Below are 19915 nucleotides of genomic sequence, written 5' to 3' on the forward strand. Positions count from 1 at the left end.
TCTCTTTCTCAGCAAGGTGAGGAGAAGCTGTAAACCCTGAGAATACAAAGTGCCACCATAAATGTGTCAGAAAGTAGTAGTTGAAAGAGTGCCGTTTCTTTTGTTTTTCTGAAGAAATGGAAATTTTAAGCTATGCTAAGGTCACAAGTTGATACCAGATGTACTTCTTGGCTTTGGCACAAGACTCAAGTACAAATACTTAAAAGAAACAAAAACCACCTCCATTACAGTCACATGAAGGCTGTAACCATGAATGAAAACACGACATTTTCGTATGTTAACTTATTAGCTACTGGAAATGTATATGTTCTTTTCCAAAGAGGAATTTGGGGGTGGAGAGAGGGTTGATCCCGTTTATGCTCTGTGGCCCCCATCAGCTGCCTACACAAGGGGGTATTTTCATGCATGTGCTTACGTGATGAAGCACTGCATTCTGTTTTGTGAGCAGCTGATGTTAATGATTAAGGGTTTCATCCAAAACCAACTGAATCAGGAGAAAGAAAATAAAAATTCATTGGTTTTGGGTTAAGCTTTTGGTCGCAGGTGGTAGACATTATTTTCTTGCTGATGTCATTAGTTAAATTTATCTGTAAGAAATTGAGAAGGAATGAAGGACTGACTTCTGCAGAACTCTTAAAGGCAGGCGCTGGCTTGAAAAGACTCCTGTCTCACACTGTAGAGTTTCACAAACAGATAAGATGTTATTTGCTTGCCAGCTCCAAAGTTGGGTATTGCATAGTACTGAGGCACCTACAGTGTCATTGGGAAAAGCTTCCAGTGCCTGACTTGAGGAGTTGCTGCACCTAAACCATCCCTGCACGTGTGCCCGAGCCCTGGGAGAACCTGAAGCTTTCGGCAGAGCCACCCATGGTTGCACTGCTGGACACGCTCAGGCCATACCTTTGCAGAGCTGATGACCTACATACTCCTCTCCTGCCAAAAGCCCTTTAGGGATTGGGAAGAGTGACACGCCAATGTCTAACGCCTGAGGACCTCAGGAAGTGAAGCATGGCTCAAGCTGTGCCTCAGGCTGCGAAAGCAATGCCATTACTCCCACCCACCATGTTGTAGAGTAACCTGTTAGTTTGAGTGTCTGCTTACCACCTAATGTCAGGGGAACTGCCGCAGTGAGGAGGGGGTTCCTCCTCCAGCGAGTAGGTGTGGAGGTGTGCCAGTGTCTGTGCGTCCCACTTCTGAAACCAGATGCCCAACAATACACCTGTATGAAGAAAAAGGGATATCCTTCCAAGGATACATACCACCTCATTTAGAGGTTCAGAGTAGGCAGAGGCATGTGCACTGGGAGATTATGAGAAGACAGAGTGTAATTATGATTTTCTTTGGTGTTTTAGTACTGGGATGACAATCATGGTTTTGCAGATCTGCTTAGTGTCCTGGGGCTCAGAGTGTATGTCCCCTTCCCAGGGGATCTCCTGTTGGCCCGTGTAGTGGCTTGGAGCTTGCTCTGATGCCCCACCACAGTCGTGTGTTCCTGTTGAAAGTTGAGGATGGATTTGAATGTTTTCCCTTAATCATGCATGCAATATCTGACTGCTTATTGCTGTTTGTGCTCCAGAACGGGTTATTTTTCCAACCCATCGTTTCTTTATAGAAAAATAATTTGTTCTTTAAAAAAACCTGAAAAATCAAGTGTGGAAACTATAATTCATGTGCAGTGGGATAGATGTGGTTGTCCTCTCTAGACCCAATGCTTTTGTTTTCCGTTATTGAACTTCAAGTTAATTACCAACATGGCATCTAAGCCTTGGATAAAAGAGCTCCTTAGCCCTAACACATGATACTGTTGTAATCATGGCTCTTGTTGTTCTTGACAGAATCCCTAAATGGATCTTGGAAAGAAGGAGGATTTGTGCCTTCTAGTACCAGCAGCAGTGGATACTGGAGCTGGAATGCTCCCAGTGACCAGTCCAACCCATCCACCCCATCTCCACCTCTGTCAGCTGATAGCTTCAAAGCTTTTCGGACACCTTCTCAGCCAGATGATGGTATTGATGAAGCTGAAACAAGCAACCTTCTCTTTGATGAACCCATTCCTAGGAAGAGAAAGGTTAGCCTCATGTTAAATTCCATATGCACGGGCAGGTGGGATGTTGGTAGACTTATTTTGCCATGAGAAAGGAAGAGGTCACCCAAACAGCTCTGTACGTGTATCCCTCATTGGCATCCAGTTAACGTAGGTACTTAGCTTAGTCACTATGTCTCGGTTCAACCTAGTCACCTACCGCACACACGTTCTGCCATCAGCACCACATATTTGCTGGCAGATGGTGAGGTTCTACAGAGCCTCCTGCTCAGAAAACACTAGAGTGATTTCCAGAAGGTGTTGCCTCTGGCCATTCAAGGGATTTCTGTCCTACTTTGGCAAATTCTTTGTATGCAGGATGCAACAGGCAGCCTTTACATGTCATCACAAAAACTGGATATGGCCTTAATACTTCTTGTTCCCTGAAAGTGCTGTTTGTCTGACAGGATGTCAGATACCTTAATACTGTGAAGCTTTCTCTGCGCAAACATATGGAGTGAAAAAAGGAGAGAGAGATCAAACCTGCTGGCTTTTGATACAGTATTAGCAGTGGCCAAATTTATCCTTAGTAGGAGTGCAAAAGCAGACTAAATAAAACACAATGTAAAAAAAAAAAAAAAGTCCAAAACTAACCCCCAAAAAGCACCGTTATGCTAGCAAGCAAGCTCCTCTTGAAGAAAAAAGAAAACAAAGAGATGGCACTAGTCCAAGTTTCCTTCCCTCCCAACGCAACAGGACAGATTTTACATAGCAAGATGAAAAAGGGCTTTTTGTAAGGAGAAAAAACAGAGAATTTATTCTTCTTAGTGACTTTGTTTCTGGCTCAGTCTGAGACAGTTAATTGCTTCATCACCAGCAGGAAGAAGTTTTAATGATTGTTTCAACCTGCTCAGATTTATCCTTTTGCTCCAGAAGTTGCTTATTTGCCGACCCACGCTGTTCTGCCCTTGTTTGTGGAAGAGGGGTGTAAAATGTTTGTGCTTCTTGCTAAAAAGGAAAAAAAATATTTGGAGGAAACCTTTGGTATAATAATTTAGAAGTTAGAGGTGAGTGTTAAAGTAAAGACAGAGATGATTTTGAGGGGTGTGGGACAGGAGGAGTAGGAATGCAGAAGTGTGTTGATTTGCCTGTTACTTCTCAGTTAAAGTTCAGCTTATTAGCATCACTCTTATTGCTCAGCTGTGATGAGACAGATGGGTTTGCAGCTGCCATCTTTATTGTTTTCTAAGTTGTCTTCGAATATTTCTATTTATGTACCCACCACAGATCTATTACACTATCTGTTCCGGTTTGCAGGGATTTTGCCCTGTATGGCAAATGTTTAATTTAGATAAATAATAACACTACCTGCCAAACTTTGTTTTATAAATGAACTGCGTTTCCTGCAGGCTTTTTTAGTCTGGCCCCAGCATAGTACTTTATCTGAGTACAGCTTTGCACCTTTAGAAGCTGAAATAAAAATGTTCAGGTTATTTCTTCTTCCAGGCTGCAAAAATCAGAAGGAATAAACTTGGAAATAGAGTGATTGGTAACCTTACTTTTACTCATTAAAGTTTCTTCCATTTCATGTTTGGAAAATGTCATGTTAGCAATCACTTCCCATTAAGAAAGTTGTTTGCTTAAAGGTTTCCACTAACGTAGTTACTCCTCACCAAACCATTTATGTTCCATTATTTTCTTAAATAAAACATTAAGCCTGATTAGGCAATTTTTGGACTAGTCAGAAATGGAAGCATGGTTTATGTTCTGTATTTCTACTGAGTGAGATTTCATTGGGTTACATTAAAATGCATGGGTTTTTGCAGACTCCTAGCACTGACAATAAAGCCAAAAACACGGTGGAGCTAGGAGATTGGTTTTACCATCAAACTGTAGATTGGTATTAAACCATTCTGTGTTCATAAAGATGCATATGGTGTTCATGATGTCATATCGGAATTCCTAAGATGTAAATGATAAGCATGGTCTTCATCTTGTTGCTGTGGTTGGTTGTGGGGTTTTGAGCTGATGATAGTATTTAGTATTATATAATAAAAGTAAGAAATGTATCATATCAGAATTGCTAGATAGATTATATTTAATTTTAGGAAAAAAGAGTTCTGTATCTATTTGAATGGTATTTGTATTATCAGGTCAAAAAATTATAGAGGGAATTTATTTGTAATTTATTCCAGAGTAGACAGTTTTCATACAAACAGCATGATCAAGTAACTCAAATCTTAAAGCCCTTAGCATCCGTACTTTCAAACAGATGTTAGACTGCCAAGTAACTATGAGAACATGCTACTACAATCAACTTACATTTTAAAAAGCCCACCAACTGAGATTTTTAAAAATTATATTTTAACCATCATCTTTCTAGCAAAGGCTGAAACTTACCATCTACTGGCATGCAGTTCCAAAGGGTCCAAATTGAAGAAAGCACCAAGTCAACTTCTGTTCAAGACACAGTGAAGCATGGACTTAACTCTAAGGATGTGCTTGTTCCCTTATTTTTTTTTTCTTTTCAAATGAGCTTTATATGAATATATTCTTCTAATCTTACATGTAACTGAAATTATAGGATACAGTAATTTGAAGCTCTTCCTCATGTTTTCTTTAATGTCTTCTGTAACAATAGAGAATATTGTTGAGAAGCACAAATCATTTAGATTTTTTTTTTTAATTTAGAATTTACAAAGTAGATTTCATTTTGGGGTAAAATTAGCTTTTAAAAAAACTATACAGTTCTACACCTTCTGTGTTGTTTGTTACCCCGTACTGTGCTTTAAATTAAGACGTTTTCTCCAGAGTCTTCAAAATATTGAAGATTGGGCTGGTTATAGCCTTGTTGGCTGTGCTCTAAATCAATGATAACTCAGTTTAGACCAATGAAGTTATATTAAAGAATATAACAAGAATATTAAAATGAGATTATACACATATTCTTTTAGAAATGCTGAACACAGCCAGATGGCTTCTCATTCCCCTCTCCATGTAGGGGTCACAGCAGCTTCTGAACAAAACAAAAGGAGGTTTTGCCAGCTCATGGGTGAACATCGTCATAGCAGAAGCTATGGTTTTCTGGCACAATATTTTTTGTGTTGCAAAATTCACCAGCAGAAGTATACATAAGAGCTTGCTTTAGGAAGATCGTAATTTAAGAAGATGCCTTGCATTAAATGAGAAGTCCTCATCAGTTGTTCTTTGAAAGGCTCCAAAGAAGTGTAGGAAGTTTTTATATCATCTACCTCCTTTAGCAAGGAGACAGAAACTGGAACTTGTAAGTGAAGAAGCCATGCCAAAGAGCGGAGAGGTAAAGTTTTGTCACAAGCTGCTCCTGCAGCTTTTCACTGGGATTCTGTTGAGTTCAGTAGGATGACACTGTTGACAGAGACTATTACATCATTGCAAATTTGGAGTTAGAGGCTCTGAACCTTCACAGTGTTTTGTAACTGTATATCTGGTTTGGGTGGTTTGGTTTTCTTTCTATCTTCCATAAAACTAATATTGCTTTACTCATAATTTTCAGAACTCCATGAAGGTGATGTTCAAATGCCTGTGGAAAAACTGTGGGAAGGTACTGAGCACAGCTGCAGGGATTCAGAAACACATACGGACCATTCACCTTGGGTAAGAGAGCAGTCTCTTCGGAAGTCTAAAGGATTTGGTATAGAAGGGGAGGGGTCACACTTGGCTGGGGAGATGAACTGGGTTGTCCTTGGCTTTTCTATCTGACATCCCTAGGTTTCTGAGGAAATTGCGGAGTAGTGCGTCAAGGTGAACAAGAACTTATTCCAACAGCGAGGCACTTTCTTTCCTGAACTTTTGTGAACTTTGCTAGAAGGTCAAATACAGCTCTGGGTCACACTGCACTTTCCTCACGGCCACACAACTCAGTGGCATTTACTTTGTATGTGTTATCTGCACATCACATCCGAGCTGACGCTGTGCGAAAGACAGCAGGTTTCAGAGTCTTGCGTGAATACTTTCCAAGCCTTGTTTCACATCAGATCAGGTGCTTGTGCTAGTTCTGAGCCAAATTAATGCAAAAAACCCCCAAACAAACCACCTAAGAAACCTAAGAAAAAGAAACTGAGCTGCAATTCCATGAGTTACTTGGACTAGAAGCAAAAGTGAATGAAACTTGTACAACACAAGCTTGTTTCAGAGCTTTAGTTTGCAACTGGAATCTGTGCAATTCACTGAGTGACCTAGCTGTCTCATATATAGTTATAGTGGGGACTCATGGTCTTCACCTGTTAGTTATGTGGAAATACATCTCTGTTGTGTAAGTCTGTGTTACCCAGTGCTTAAAAATTAAAGTGACCATGAGGAAGTAGTCTGGTGTGGAGCCCAGGAGAGTCTTGCAAAGGTCATAGTAATTGCTGTTGGGGTTAGGCTTTGAAGAGTAAGGCTATCAGAAACAGAGAAAACCTCTCTCAAAATGCAGTTACGAATGTTGCTTTGTCCTGTATATTACGGGGACATCCTTTTCGTGGCATGGGAGAGGGAGAAGTAAACAGCAGAACTTCCCTGGAATTTGGAGTTTGTAACTTTGCCAGAGAGAGGAGTTCTGGTGAGTGACTGGCTGTGGTCTGATGGATGGCACTTCTGGTAGAGCCTTTCAAACCTGCTGAACCCGTGCTCTCTCAATGAGTTCTATTGAGTAAGGTGATGAGAGGACCACAGGTAGAGGTATACAGGCAAGCAGGCTGAAGAACTGTCATGGGACTGGTTTTGGGGTGCATGTCTGGAAAAGGAGAGGCCCAGCATTCAGCTATGATAGGGACATGCAGGCAGGAGGATGCTTAGGGCTCTCAGATTTTCCATATGGAATATCCAGGAGAAAATACGCATGTATGAGCTGTGAATTACCTCTATAACATGTGGATTATGAATGTGCTAAAATAGTGGTTTGTTTTGGACTTCAAGATAATGTGTAGCCTACTGGGAATTACTGCTTGGGCTGGGCTGCTTCGCTCCTAGCACTTGCACTCAAACACGCAGCAGGTAGTGCCAGGGATGCAGGGGCAATGAAACCTTTTACATCTCTTCCTTCAGTAAGTCTACTTCTGGAGAGTAGGACCAGAAAGTCCAGCACTGGCAAGCCAGCCTGTATATGTCTTTTCTCTACCTGTGTCCGAGTGAGTTGCATGGTGAGACTGTTTTCTAGCAGCTTCTTCTGTTATGCCAAGGAAAGTTACGGTGAACCGTGGCCATAACTATATTCGGTTTAATTAAGTAACCTACAATGAGATTACATATTGTTTGCCGTGACATTAGTGAAGTATATCTTGCCCGTGTTTGTTATCTTTACCCGTCCTTCTGTGGCTGCTCTGTCATTTCTGAAGTCAAAGTGCATAGAGCTTCTTGTTAACTTCAATAGTTAGGAATGAGAAGCTGATATTTAATCTCAAGGATAGAAGTTAAACATCTACTCCAAGGTCAAAGAATTAGTCAAAAATAACACAGAGAGAAAAAAAGTCTAATTCCTACTTCTCTTCCCTTCAGACTAGATGATTTTCTTTTCCTCTTGTCCTTCCCTGCAGCCAGAATGCTGATAAAGTAGGTAGGGTTGAAACTGGGAATATCAATTTATTGACAGTATGAATGTATTTTGCTCATGCATCTAGAACTTAAAATTTACCTTGGGGTTCTTGCTTTCATTTAATCAGTCCTTCCTTCTTTTTCTTGGTACAGACGTGTAGGAGAGTCTGATTACAGCGATGGAGAGGAGGATTTTTACTATACAGAAATCAGGCTCAACACGGACTCAGTAGCTGATGGCTTAAGCAGTCTCTCCCCAGTCTCTCCATCTTTAGCATCTCCTCCTTCCTTTCCCACCCAAGACGCAATCCGTCCTGAAACTTCCTGTGCCAAAACCGAGACTAAATTGATGACACCTCTGAGCCGCTCAGCTCCTACCAACCTCTACCTCGTACACACGGACCATGCTTACCAGGTAACGCTAGTGAGAGTGAACTCCGTTGATTACAGTAATGTCATTAATGTATAAAGAAATGTCAGATCACAGTGTTTGGGTTTTAAAAAGCCAAGTCTAGTTTTAATGAGTTGAAAAGTTTTCAGGGCAGCCGAAGGGGTTCGTCTCATTTAAATTTAGATGTCCACTTCTGAGCTAGTTGTTTGTTTGTTTGTGCTCCCCTTAGATTTTGGGGTGCTATTTATCCAGCCACACATAGGTGCATACTTCAGGTTGAGAAGAGTTGCTCTGTGTATCCCACTGCCTACAGCAGTTAATTCTCCACTGACCATAAAGAGGGCCCAAGGTGATGTGCTCAGATATGGTCTCGGGCATTGTAAAAATTCTCATTCAGTCAGCCGAATCCCTCCCAGAGTCTTCATTTCAGCTCTGCTTGTACTGGATGTGTCTGTAGGCAAGTACCCAAGGGATGCCGGGAACAATTCATTTCCTTTATTTGTACAGTGCGAGATGTCAGTTTGCATATATGAAGTAGAGCAGGAAGAATGAAAAGGCATATATGGTATCCTCCTACTCTTAGAGGTAGTGCTTTGCAAATGGCAAAAATCCAATCAGATCCAAAAACTGCTGTTCCAAAATCTTCCAACTAAGTTCAGACAGAAAGCATTAATTTTAAAAGCACACTAAAATTTGACATGTTTTGGTCTGGATACCATATGAGAAAAGAAGAATGGAGGCTTTGAAGTAGTGTGGTCCATGACCTGCGTATGCACCGGAGACTTGAACTCTGTTAAATTTATCAGATGCAATAACTTTTGTATACAGCATTGTGCAGATGAAACCTTTTTGTTGTGTGTCTGGAGCAGGCCCACTAAAAGGGCAGAGGGAACCACAGAGAATTCACAGGCTTGTTGTAGACTCTTGTGCACGGTGGAAAGCATGGGTGAGTCTCAGGTGGGAGCTGCATCGGGTGGCACACCATCCTCAGGACTGATCAAGCCAGCTAGGAGAAAGACTTTCTTCCCAGTCTAGCTTAAGCCCTGCCTCTCAGAGTGATGCTCCAAGTCTAGGCTGCTGAGAAGAGCCTCACTTCATTTGGGATTTGCAGTTATGACAGTCTTCCCTGCAATTTGGAGACCCAATCCTTTTTTGTAAGCAAGCAGCCTTGGTGTAAAGCACTTGCCTAAGGAAATCCTAGTTCAAATGTTTAAGCCTCTTGAATTGGATTTGAATTGATGTATTCCACGACACAAGACTGCAAGTGTCTGATCCCTGTCTCCTTTTCAAGTTGCTCTGGTTTCAATACGTCATTTCATCAGCGAGGTGTGACACAGTCCACGCTGTTCAAGGCTTTCTAGTTGGAAGCTGGAGGTGGAGTCCCTGCGCAAGTATTCCAGTTGTCCTTGGAGAGGAGGCAGCTTTTGCAGGGCAGGGCAGCGGCATCCTGTGCGAGGGTCCGTCTAGCCCAGCAAGAAGAGCACTCGCCAGGAGGCAAGCTGGAGATTCAAGTCTCACCAGGAAGAGGAGGAATTGAGCCCAGCTTTCACTCACAGCATTTAGGCATTCTCGGGAGTAATTTGTTGTGTAAAAGGCAATAGAAGAGAAGGTGACGACAGCATCTGTAATACCACCATATTTCCTGCCATTTGCTTGCTGAAGTGAGCCATGTACAGAATTTCAAAACTTTTTTTACTTCTGGTATCTGTATCAAAACTGAAAGTATTGAATGGGAATGTAGTGATGAAGACAATCTCTCATATGAATGAGAACATGAAGGTGGACATCACTGGCAGTGAAGAGGGAAAATTCACAGCTCAAGGAACTCGGATAAGGGAGGCTGAATAATGTTAATCCCAGGATTCCTGTTAAAAAAGGGAAAAAAATATGGAACCCAAAGCTGGGTTGCAAGAATCCTAAACAGATCTCTTAACTGCCATTTCCCATATGACTGGAAAATGGCAAATATAATACCTGTAGTAAGAAGGGTGTAAAGGGGAAGTGAGCAGGCAAGTCCTGACTCTCTTCTCTGACCCAGTCCTATGGATGAGGAAAGATTTAGAAGAATAACTGAAGAAATTGTGGAAAGTACAGCAAATGAGGTGAACTGCAATGGAGGAACCCCAAAGAAAGATTATGCTAGAACAGTCTAATCTTCCTTGGAGAAGGTAGCTTTGTAAACAACAAAGAAGCAGTACAGAAGAATAAATCCCTCTGGATTTGAGGAGAGCATTTGATCTTAAAATATATAGGCAGTATTTGTTGGGCTAGAGATTAGATTTAGTGTAGGAGGGAGAGCTGGGGAGTCAGGGAGAGCAGTGGTAAGTTATTTTGAAAGGACTATTGAACGTTATTAGTGCAGTTGAATGAAAAGCTGTATTTGGGCCTGATCTCATTAATCATTTTGGTACTAGACAAATACTATAATAAACTTTGCTGATAAAGAACTCGGGAGACGTCAGCAGTACGGGGATTTGTATAGCATGCTTACGTGACTGGGTGATCTTAAGAATAATGGGTTTTGGATGCAGTTTTATGGTAGAACATGCAAAGTCCTGCACCTTAGGAACTAATGAGATTTTTCTGCTCTAAACTGGGGTAGTTAGAAAATTACGTGAGGAGGAAACCTATGTTCATTAATCAAGCACAGAATGATCGTGAGCCAACAACAACAGAGTTGTGAAGGAAAAAAAAAGTTGTCAGCTTTCTTGGTTAAGAAATACCTAGGAGAGACAGGGATTTTTAAAGCCATTTTACAAGACCCCTGGATAACTTCAACTGAGATCCTGAGTAGAGTTCTGGTCAACCAACTTCAAGGATGGTGGGCTCCAATTAGAAGAGGTAGAAAGAAGGTGATCAGAGTGAAGAGGGAGGGCAGGGAAGACACGGAGGGCCTCTGCAGCCCAGGGACTGACAGCTTGGGCAAAGCAGGGGCAAGGAGAGGATGGGATTGCTGCCTGGGAAGAAAGTGAGAGCACAAACGTGAGAGGGGAAGAGAATGAGCATGTGCTATCTCAGATATAAGGGCAATTGGCACAAATAAATAATTATAAATTAACCATGAATACATTTTGATTGAAAATTAGATGGAGGTCTCTATGCAAAGTGCGATCAAGGTGTAGAAACTCTTCAGTTCGTTGTAATGTTATGGTTGCTTACCTTAGGGAAGAAATTGTCTAAAATGTTAGCCTGAAAAAGGTGACTGTGGTTGATCAGCAAAGACGCACGTCTGGGAAACAAATGAACAAGGTGATAGACTGTCTAAATCTGATCATGTCTGAGGTAGATATTTAGGCACCGAGAAAAAAGATTGAGCACCATGGTATTTTAGGCAACTGCAAATTACAACAATTTTAAATTTCTCATTCTTCATGTTTCATTATGAAACTAGTGCCTGTACCTGTTAAATTTAGCTACAGAGGAACGGGCTCTTCCAGCATCGAGGATTTCCCTTGCAGGTCTTATTCAAATACGTGAGGAAGTCGCCATGCTGACCCCGGCTTTGAGCTGATGTCCTGGTGGGATGCTGAGGAGGGGCAGTGCCACCTCGCTGACCACCCAGCTGCCTCCAGTTGTTTCTGGCAGGAGTGCTGTGGTCATTCACTCCTTCCCGTTTGAACAGGACTGTGATGAAGCACTACTGGTACCATCTGGAGTTGCCAAATTTTTCTTGATGCCTTTCAGCAAGGTTTTTATGTTTTATGGAGCTCAGTGGACGTTAGCTCCACATGTCTGTATGGATTCTCTTGGAGCTGTCAGCAGGCTCGGCAGCCCGCAGAGCATCGCTGCTGCAGACGGAAGCATCCGGTGGTCTCAGTTTCTTTTCCTTGGAGAGACTCCAGGGATTGCTTCAGCACTTGTTTACTCTGAAGATTATCTTTAATGGGGACTATCAGGTTGTAGTTTGTCATCACTTCTCTCTGCCTGGCGGCTCAGGGAAGTGCTCTCTTCCCTGAAGTGGTGAGACAACTTCAGCAGCCTCAAACACAAACACTACTTAAATAAGTGTATTGCGTTATTGTCAGGCGCAGGCAACTGAAAGGCGGAAGTAAAAGCTCATTTTTAATAGCACTTTATTTATAAACCAAGGAGCCTTTTTTGTGGTGAAAGCTTGAAAATCAAGGGTCAAAGGGAGCCTGTGTTCATGGTGGCCACTCGTGCCCCTGCTAGGCAGGGTAACTGCAAAGGTGTGAATTTCCTGACTCTGTAAATTAAATGGGATTCAAATAGGGTCAGGGAAGAATTCTTGAGGGCTCATAGCCCAGTGAGAAAACCAGAGAGAAGGCACAAGATGAAAGATGCTCAACAGTCTGAGCTCATTATCAGGTATTGCACCCCAGGGCAGCACTGGGTATTACAGCCCAGCTGGGAAGAACATAAGAGTTCAAGGGGCCCAGGGGTCCTTCAAATGCTTGCTTTAGCTTAGTCTTTTAAGAGCTGGTTTTTTGAATCCCAAGGATGATTTTCAGCTCCTTGTTTTTAATAGGAAAGACTGTTCTAATTGGGATGATTCTTAACATATATCTAATAAACAAGAAATGGCCATCCCTTACAGTTGAGCATTAACCCTATTGTCCAAGAAGCCTTGCCAACCGGTCTTCAGTTGTTTAAACCAGCTGTCATCAGTTTCAGTACTGCCTTGTTTATCACAGTGGAACAGGTCATCATTTGTAATATTTTTTGCTGCTAGCTGGCATTATTTTAAAAATTATTTGTATGTGATGTTTGATTTTCTGTGGGTTTTTATCAGATCTAGCTTTTAAGGGTTTTGCATGGATTCTTATGAGAGCTATCGTCTTTCTCTAAACAAGGTTTTAAGAACAGTGATATATAAATATGTCCCTTCTTACTGGCTTATCCATGATTATCCCTCTCATAAGGGTAAAATGCTTGTCATCATGCAGTTTTTTTCCACCCCAGAAAGTCTCTCATAGCTTTACAGTTTCAAGGAGTGAAAGATCCCTTGAAATAGAAGAGGAATGGTTCTTCTTACTGGAATAATATTTTCTTTTCACACAGGCCACTCCTCCGGTGAACATTCCAGGGTCAGCAAAATTCACTCCCAATGGCAGTAGCTTTAGCATCTCTTGGCAGTCGCCTCCAGTTACCTTTACCGGCATTCCAGTAAGTGAATGACAAAAAAAGAAAGAAAGAAAAAAATAATAAGCTTTTAGAACTTTTAGTTTTGTTTCACATTGTCTCGCGATAGAAGTAAAATTGACATAACAGATACTGAAAAGAAACAAATTAAATATATGCCTAGTTTGCCAGCATGGCTGATTTTAACACTTTTGCCAGTCTCTTTAATTCAGTACAGTTACTTTTTTTTGCATCAGTGTCTACAAGCAGAGAATTGGATCTATAGTATATATTTTTTAAACTATATGCTTACAAAAGACACTTCTGGTAGGTGCAGAGCGTGGCACTATAATATGCTCCTTCTTGTGCCACTAAAAGCTTTCTTACAAAACTAGATGGAAAATCAGCAAGGTGATGGTTATGTTAACAGGCTAAATGGATTCAAGCAGTAGGGCTTTTACCTAAATGAACTCTGAAGATGAAGCATATTTGAAAGGCAACTGAAAGAAACAATAAGATAAAATGCAAAGTCTGATTCTAGGAGGCTACATATATGTAGCCCCTACTGATAACAGAAAATTGTTGCTTTATACAGAAAATACGTTTAATACATATCGCACTTTGATATTAATACATATTGCAGTTTGACAACTCTTAATGAAGATGTATTAGATGTATGTATTAGATGTAAATTCAACTCTGACCCTTTCCTCAAAAAAGCTGGTGTACAAGGCCTAATTTCATGAACAGGACTGCAGACATGCGATGTTTGCTTAAACATGGACTTTCAGTAGTCCTAAACGTCACGCAATATAGGTGTAGATACTGTAGGGGGAGTTAAAAACCTTTACGATCAAAGGTATTAGGCTTCTAGTGCCTAGCATAGCGAATACTAAATGTAAATGTGAATCACTATTTATGGGTAATGGAAAATCTTCTGTACAATAAATAGAAATAAATATTAATGTAGCGTATCCTAATTTTTATTGGAAAGCATTTTTCAGTATAAATTGATATTCTCTAATCATAAACCTTTTTGATATCATAACATCTCACTTTAATATTACACTTTATGAATTTATGAATTTTAAAGTGTGTTATATACGGCACATTGCTCATCCAAAGAACCATATAGCTTTTTTTTCTCCTGACAGTGAATACTAGACATGGCAATAAGAGATACTGTTTCCCTCCCTTTTCTTCACCAAGTGAATCTCTAAAGCTTCTTACTGTCAACCTTTGGCAAATCTTGGAGATTTTCTGCAGAGGCTGTGGCATCCTGCAGGGCTGATAAAAAAATGAAAGTGGCTGAATCAATTACACTGCACTCTGCCAATGAATATTTATTAAATTCCATCAAGGAACAACTAACAGTGAAAGACATCATGCTGGCAGCAATTTCAACAAGAGTGCCTTGACAGAGCGTGCTATCCATAAGTTCCTTGAGAATTTGATTTCCCAACAATGGGGTTGATACGGAGTAATTATGAAACTGGCTCCTTTTGTGGAGTAGCAGAAATTGGTGCCAGGAGTATTGGGAATCTAAAAATGCAATTAGCCACATTGTAAATCAGACGCTTAAGAGGACAGGATTAGACACGTATGCGTTGAGTTTACTTGTTCGACCAACAATGTTGATCTGTGGCTGTAGAGTTGAGAGTTCTCAAAAGAATTTAAGAAATGCCAAATCACTTTCTGAGAATTGTATGGAGATGCCAATGATTTAAGTACAATTTAAAAATAATCCCAATACAAAAACCTGGGGAAGCAGTGATGATGGCAGAATTATAAACCGCTTAGGGAACCATATGAACTGCCTTTATATCTCTGTCTAACAACATTTATAAGGCTGTTCAGAAAAAAAAAAAAATCAAAAAAAACCCCTTGTAGGTTTACACACATTTGACTATTCTGTCACCAGTGAGATCATTTATGAATTACAAAGGCTTGCCTGCAGTGGAAAATCATGTGCAGTGTGTGAGGGTGCAAATGCAAAGTGATGTTACTCTATATTAAATGAAAGTTTAATTTCTCCTGTTTCAAAGTAAATTATATACTGCCTTATAAAAACAGGGCTCTGTCAACTCCTACCCTTACACTGAGTGTAACTACTTCAGGAAAGCTATAGTATAGGGGACTTTCTCCTTCTCTTACAAGGTTTATTTAAGCGCAGACTATGTGACAGAGCCAGCATACTATAAACTCATGCAACTGTATACATACATGGTCCCTGAGATTAGGTGCACATCTGTAGCACCCAAGGGAACTTCAGAGAGTAAGTCCAAACCATTACTTTCTGCCTGACCCTAAATATTTATTCAAACAGTTTTCTAAAATGGCTTTGGGATACTTTTTTGGCCTGGACGAACCACTGAGCAGTAAAGGATTAGGTACAGATTTGCAAAAGTGCGTAGGTCTACACATTTCTTCATTTTACTAGTAATGTTGGAATGGGGCCGTTCTGTCCTTGACCCATTAGAGGGCTGTTGAATCCTGGTGTTGAACAGGCTTCTTTCTAGACCCGTAGGTCAGCAGTTAAGTTCACGAGAGAGACAAAATTTCAAAATAGTTTTCTTTTGTGGTTTTTTTGACACCTACTTTAGGTGTTTCCCCATTCATTCCTGTGCACATTGAATTTTGATGACACTGAGCACTCCCTGCTTGCTGTCCTGGGAATGGGGGTGTTCAGACAGACACCATGACTTGCATTAAGTCCTCTCTTTTGGGCAGTCTTTAGCAGAGCAGCACCAAAAGGCCTTTGTGAACGTGAGTGTGCTTATCAGCAAGTTCCTAAGCGCCTCAAAACAAGCTGTATGTACAGCTGGATCAGTCGGGGTTCAGTGTGTGGCTGCTTTAGGCTCAGGGGTATTCACAGTGTTTAACCATAGGCATTTATCTAGAAGAATAAGGAGAACCTCCAAAGTTGTTATACTTTGTGCTCTGAATCACGCGTAAGTTAGATTCCCAAGGCAGATGGGAAATACACTTTTTCTTACCATTTTCCCAAGATAACTTTGCAGGTGCAAGAGAAGGTTGAGTGTTGGCACAGCTGTGAGTCATTGCTAGTGCGATTCTCTGCATGAAGCAGAAAGGACAAGTTCATGTTTGCTCTACCACTTGAGACTGAACGAGGAGAAAAAATAAGGCACAGCGTGGGGATGGACGAGGAAGACGGATTAAATGATGCAAGTAGGATGAGCAACAGTGGAGTCTGTATCTCTTGCTACTGGAGGACTTAACATAATGACCATATAGTTCCACTTTTATGTAATGTAGGATAAAAGTCTTCTTGAATGCCAGAGTGATCTCTGCTGTGTGATACTGATTTTTACCTGCCTGCTAATAAGACCCAAAAAGGTTGAACAGGAGAGAAGATATCTAAGTTCAATAATCTGTTGTTTACAGATCACAAATCTTCTCTGTAACCATAGTTTCCCCGAGGACATGTAACTGGAAACTCCAGGTCCTCACTTCAAACAAACACTATGGTTTCCCATTCATTCTCTGTGTTAGACAACACTTCAAATGTGAAAAGCCTCGGAGGGCAAGGATTGCCTTCTCACGCCCTCCTCTTAATCTGCTCTTAGTGTCACCTACAAAAGAGTACAGCTAAGTGGTACTGTTTAGACCTACTGCAAAGTGTATCAAAATACACTAAAGCTAAACTTCAGTGCAGTTTAGCTGCCTTGGTATGCCAATCTGTGGAAACCATTGTGCAGAGAGACCCTCTCTGGAGAACGCGAGGGGAGACGCAGTTTGCACACTGCAATTACTGCTCAAGCCTGTTCTATGTTTAGAAGCAATCAGGATAATTGCTTATAACATAGAAGGCCATCAAAGTACTTCTTTGTTCTATAATAACCGAGGAATATGTTGAGTATCAGTTAGTAGTGGTAGCTATAAAAATTTTCTGGTTTTTAAAATGTTTAAGAACCCTAGCAGGATTGACTAGAGATGTTGCTGGCAATGACTGGAAAACCAAGCAGTGTGTGGTAAATGCCAAACACTAGAAAAGCATTACTGCTTTGCATTTTATCTTCAGTGTTTCAATCATTCTTAGGTAAAACAAGAGAAGTGGTTGATAAAAGATAGGAAAAAAGTAGGAGACAACAAGCTGCCCTCAATAATCTGGAGTGATAGGACAGAAGGAGTTAGTGTGGTTTCTGGATGTATAAAACATGACTTAGGGTAAGCAGGCAGAGAGAGGGGAAACTTCTTTCAAGTTTTGGAGATATGTGTCAGTAATGGTCTAAATGTGTTCAGAGTGTGAGCTGCACATGCAGTTAAATCAGAAATTTCTGTAGTTACCAGCCAAGAGTGAAAGTTGAAAGAGTGACTGCACTCCATTACAAGTATTAGTTTTTTGCTACTGTGGAGTAGCTATAAAATAGACTTTATACCAAAAATCAAAGCACATTCAGTAACTCTCTTCAAGTCAGGTCAGTTCCCATTCTTCCAGGTATTATGAGACTTGAAAAGGACAGGAGTGAAAAGTCATAGCAATGCAGGTAACTATGACAGTATCTGCAGTTCCTGGCTGCAGGAGGCAGTGAGGCAGTGTCTCTGTGCGGCAGATGCCCAAATGAAGCTTGCTACATTCTGTACATAACAAAAAATGAGTGTTCATAAATTTTTTCTGGTGTTTTAGATGTAAAGTGGTTGTGGCCTTCACCCAGGAGCAAAATAAGACCCTAGCAGTAAATAATTTAGGAATTATTTAAGGCCAAGCTTTATGCCATGTGATTACTCAAATAATGTTGCCAACCCGCAGGCTCATGTAGGAGGCTTATTTGGAAAGTCTCAGAAGACCAAACTATACCCTTCACTCGGGAACATTCACAAAGGAGGACACCTGCTGAGAAGGTTTACAGTGCAGAATAAAGGAAATAATCCAGTACATCTTGTTAGCTGTTAGATCAGAGGGGCTGCCTTGCACTCCTATTAAAACCTTGAGGGCTGCATCGTAACTGCCCTGCAGCAAACCCCCTGCTCCAAGGCTGTCTCTCTGCAAAGAGTGCCAAGTCACAGATGGGAGCAACATGTGAAATCCCTTTATTTAACAGGGGGTTACTGGTATTGATCTCAGCACAGGCCGAAGTTTATTTTTCCAATTATTTTCTTTGCTTAAATTGGAGAAAGTTTTCATAAGAGCTATTCAGAGTTCTTAAAGAAGAATGAATGCATTTTCTGTATTTCCCAAAATCTGAAATGATGCCGATCTGTATTCTGGTTTGCTCTGTTTGGATGACGGGAAGTACAGGGAAACATAATGAAGCTAATACAATGTACCTAATACTAAATGGTCATCTTTCTAAATAGACCTACAACTTACTTATGTTGTATGTTACGTAATAACCTTCCCTGGGTATCCTTGCCACCATGCATCATGAATTGCATTTTCTGGCAAAAGTGTTTATACTGCATTCATATGTGTATGTTCTTCATAAGCAGCTTTTTTGTCTGTATTGACAGGTCTCACCAACTCATAATCGTCCTGCAGGGAGTGGAGAGCAGAAACAGTCCCACACAGTTCTTTCATCACCGCCTAGAGTAGCATTTGGCTTGAGGTATGGGACCATTAGCTCCTGCTGACAGACCAGCAGCCTCAGAACCTGGAGGGCATTTAGTAAATAAGATGTCAGTGGCCAAAGAAACAGAAAAACCACACCACCAACTGTGATTGCAGTTGTCAGGCAGTTTCTTACTAGAATCCTTTAGAGTAAGTGTTCTGGACCTGTTTTGCTTTTCATTACCATCAAAGGTAAAGTTCAGGGGAAAAGTGAGTTGTTGCAAAATGAAAAAGGCAGACTGTGAAGCAAAACTGCAGGCCTTCTGCCAGGCGTGTCTGGAGTTCAGATGCAGATCTAAATCGCCCTGTAAAGCAACGCTGCCCAGATTCACTGCTCCAGCTGAAGCATCCTGAACTGCATTATGTGGCTTTGCTTTTTTCCCTGAAAGACTGGGCTGTCTTGCGTGTTCACCCCCATTCAGTCAGTATGGTATTTGGCTTCAGCTGAATTGTAAGAGACCGTATCTTACAATAAATTAGATCAAAGCAAAGCTTTTTATACCTTGTCTTCCTAGACACAAGCTACATTCGATTCCGTTAAAGCTAACTGATGTTTGAATGGAGCCTGCTTTAGAAGTGTTCAAAACATTATGTTAAAAAATCAAACTGACACGCTAAATTTCTTACAGTAAAGAAACTCCTTGTTTCTCACAGTCCTAAAGGTGACTGTACCCTAAAACAAGACAAAAGGAAGATTTCATGCTTTTCATTTTCTTCATGACTCTCAGATCATTGCATATGCTACAAACCAAATTTAGGATCTTCCCAATTCATGGATTGTGCCCATTAATGAACGTTTGGTACAAAAAATATATAGGTATGCAAGAGAGGAATCGCCAGGCAATTCCCATGTGTGCCATGCAGCATGTAATACAGGTATTAAACAATTCTGTCTGTACAGTTACTTGATTTAAAGATGTCAGGACAGATGGCATTGCTGTAGCGAGTGTTGGGCTACTTGTTGTAGCGTTGCTCCTCAGGTTTGCTGGCTTGCTATGTGTTGAATAAAAAAAGTTCCATTTTAACAGTTACTTTGATCATTTTCTAAATTTGTGACCTTTTGTGTGTGGTTATAAGATGGAAAACCTGACAATCGTTATAGCTTTAAAAACGGATACTGCCTGCCTTGCTGACTTGGGGACGACAGAGAAGCAGCACACGTGAACATGCTGCAAATGAGGGCAAGGGTTAAAACTTGTTTTCAATCACTTTGTTGTTTTTCAGTCAAGGAGCTCAGAGCAAACCATGAAGGAAGGACTGGCAAGCTTAGGAGCTGGTAGCTTTTCCCCTCTTTTGCATAGCT

The 19915-nt window shown here is 40.9% G+C and overlaps 1 protein-coding gene across 2 annotated transcripts in view; it reads left to right on the forward strand.

The window, feature by feature from the left end:
* Nucleotides 1-19915, forward strand: part of LOC115340206 (zinc finger protein 704-like) — a 111332-nt gene that overhangs the window by 73615 nt on the left and 17802 nt on the right. For both annotated transcript variants that reach the window (XR_005932192.1, XM_030011404.2), the window contains 5 exons: nucleotides 1836-2068; nucleotides 5556-5656; nucleotides 7727-7988; nucleotides 12984-13088; nucleotides 18516-18610. Coding sequence is in view for 1 of the 2 variants with exons in the window: in XM_030011404.2 (XP_029867264.1) it covers nucleotides 1836-2068; nucleotides 5556-5656; nucleotides 7727-7988; nucleotides 12984-13088; nucleotides 18516-18610 (796 nt within the window). In the remaining variant the exon portion in view is untranslated. The remainder of the gene's footprint in view (nucleotides 1-1835; nucleotides 2069-5555; nucleotides 5657-7726; nucleotides 7989-12983; nucleotides 13089-18515; nucleotides 18611-19915) is intronic.

The sequence above is a fragment of the Aquila chrysaetos genome, chromosome 4 (assembly GCF_900496995.4).
Source record: "Aquila chrysaetos chrysaetos chromosome 4, bAquChr1.4, whole genome shotgun sequence".
In the NCBI taxonomy this organism is placed as follows: Eukaryota; Metazoa; Chordata; class Aves; order Accipitriformes; family Accipitridae; genus Aquila; species Aquila chrysaetos.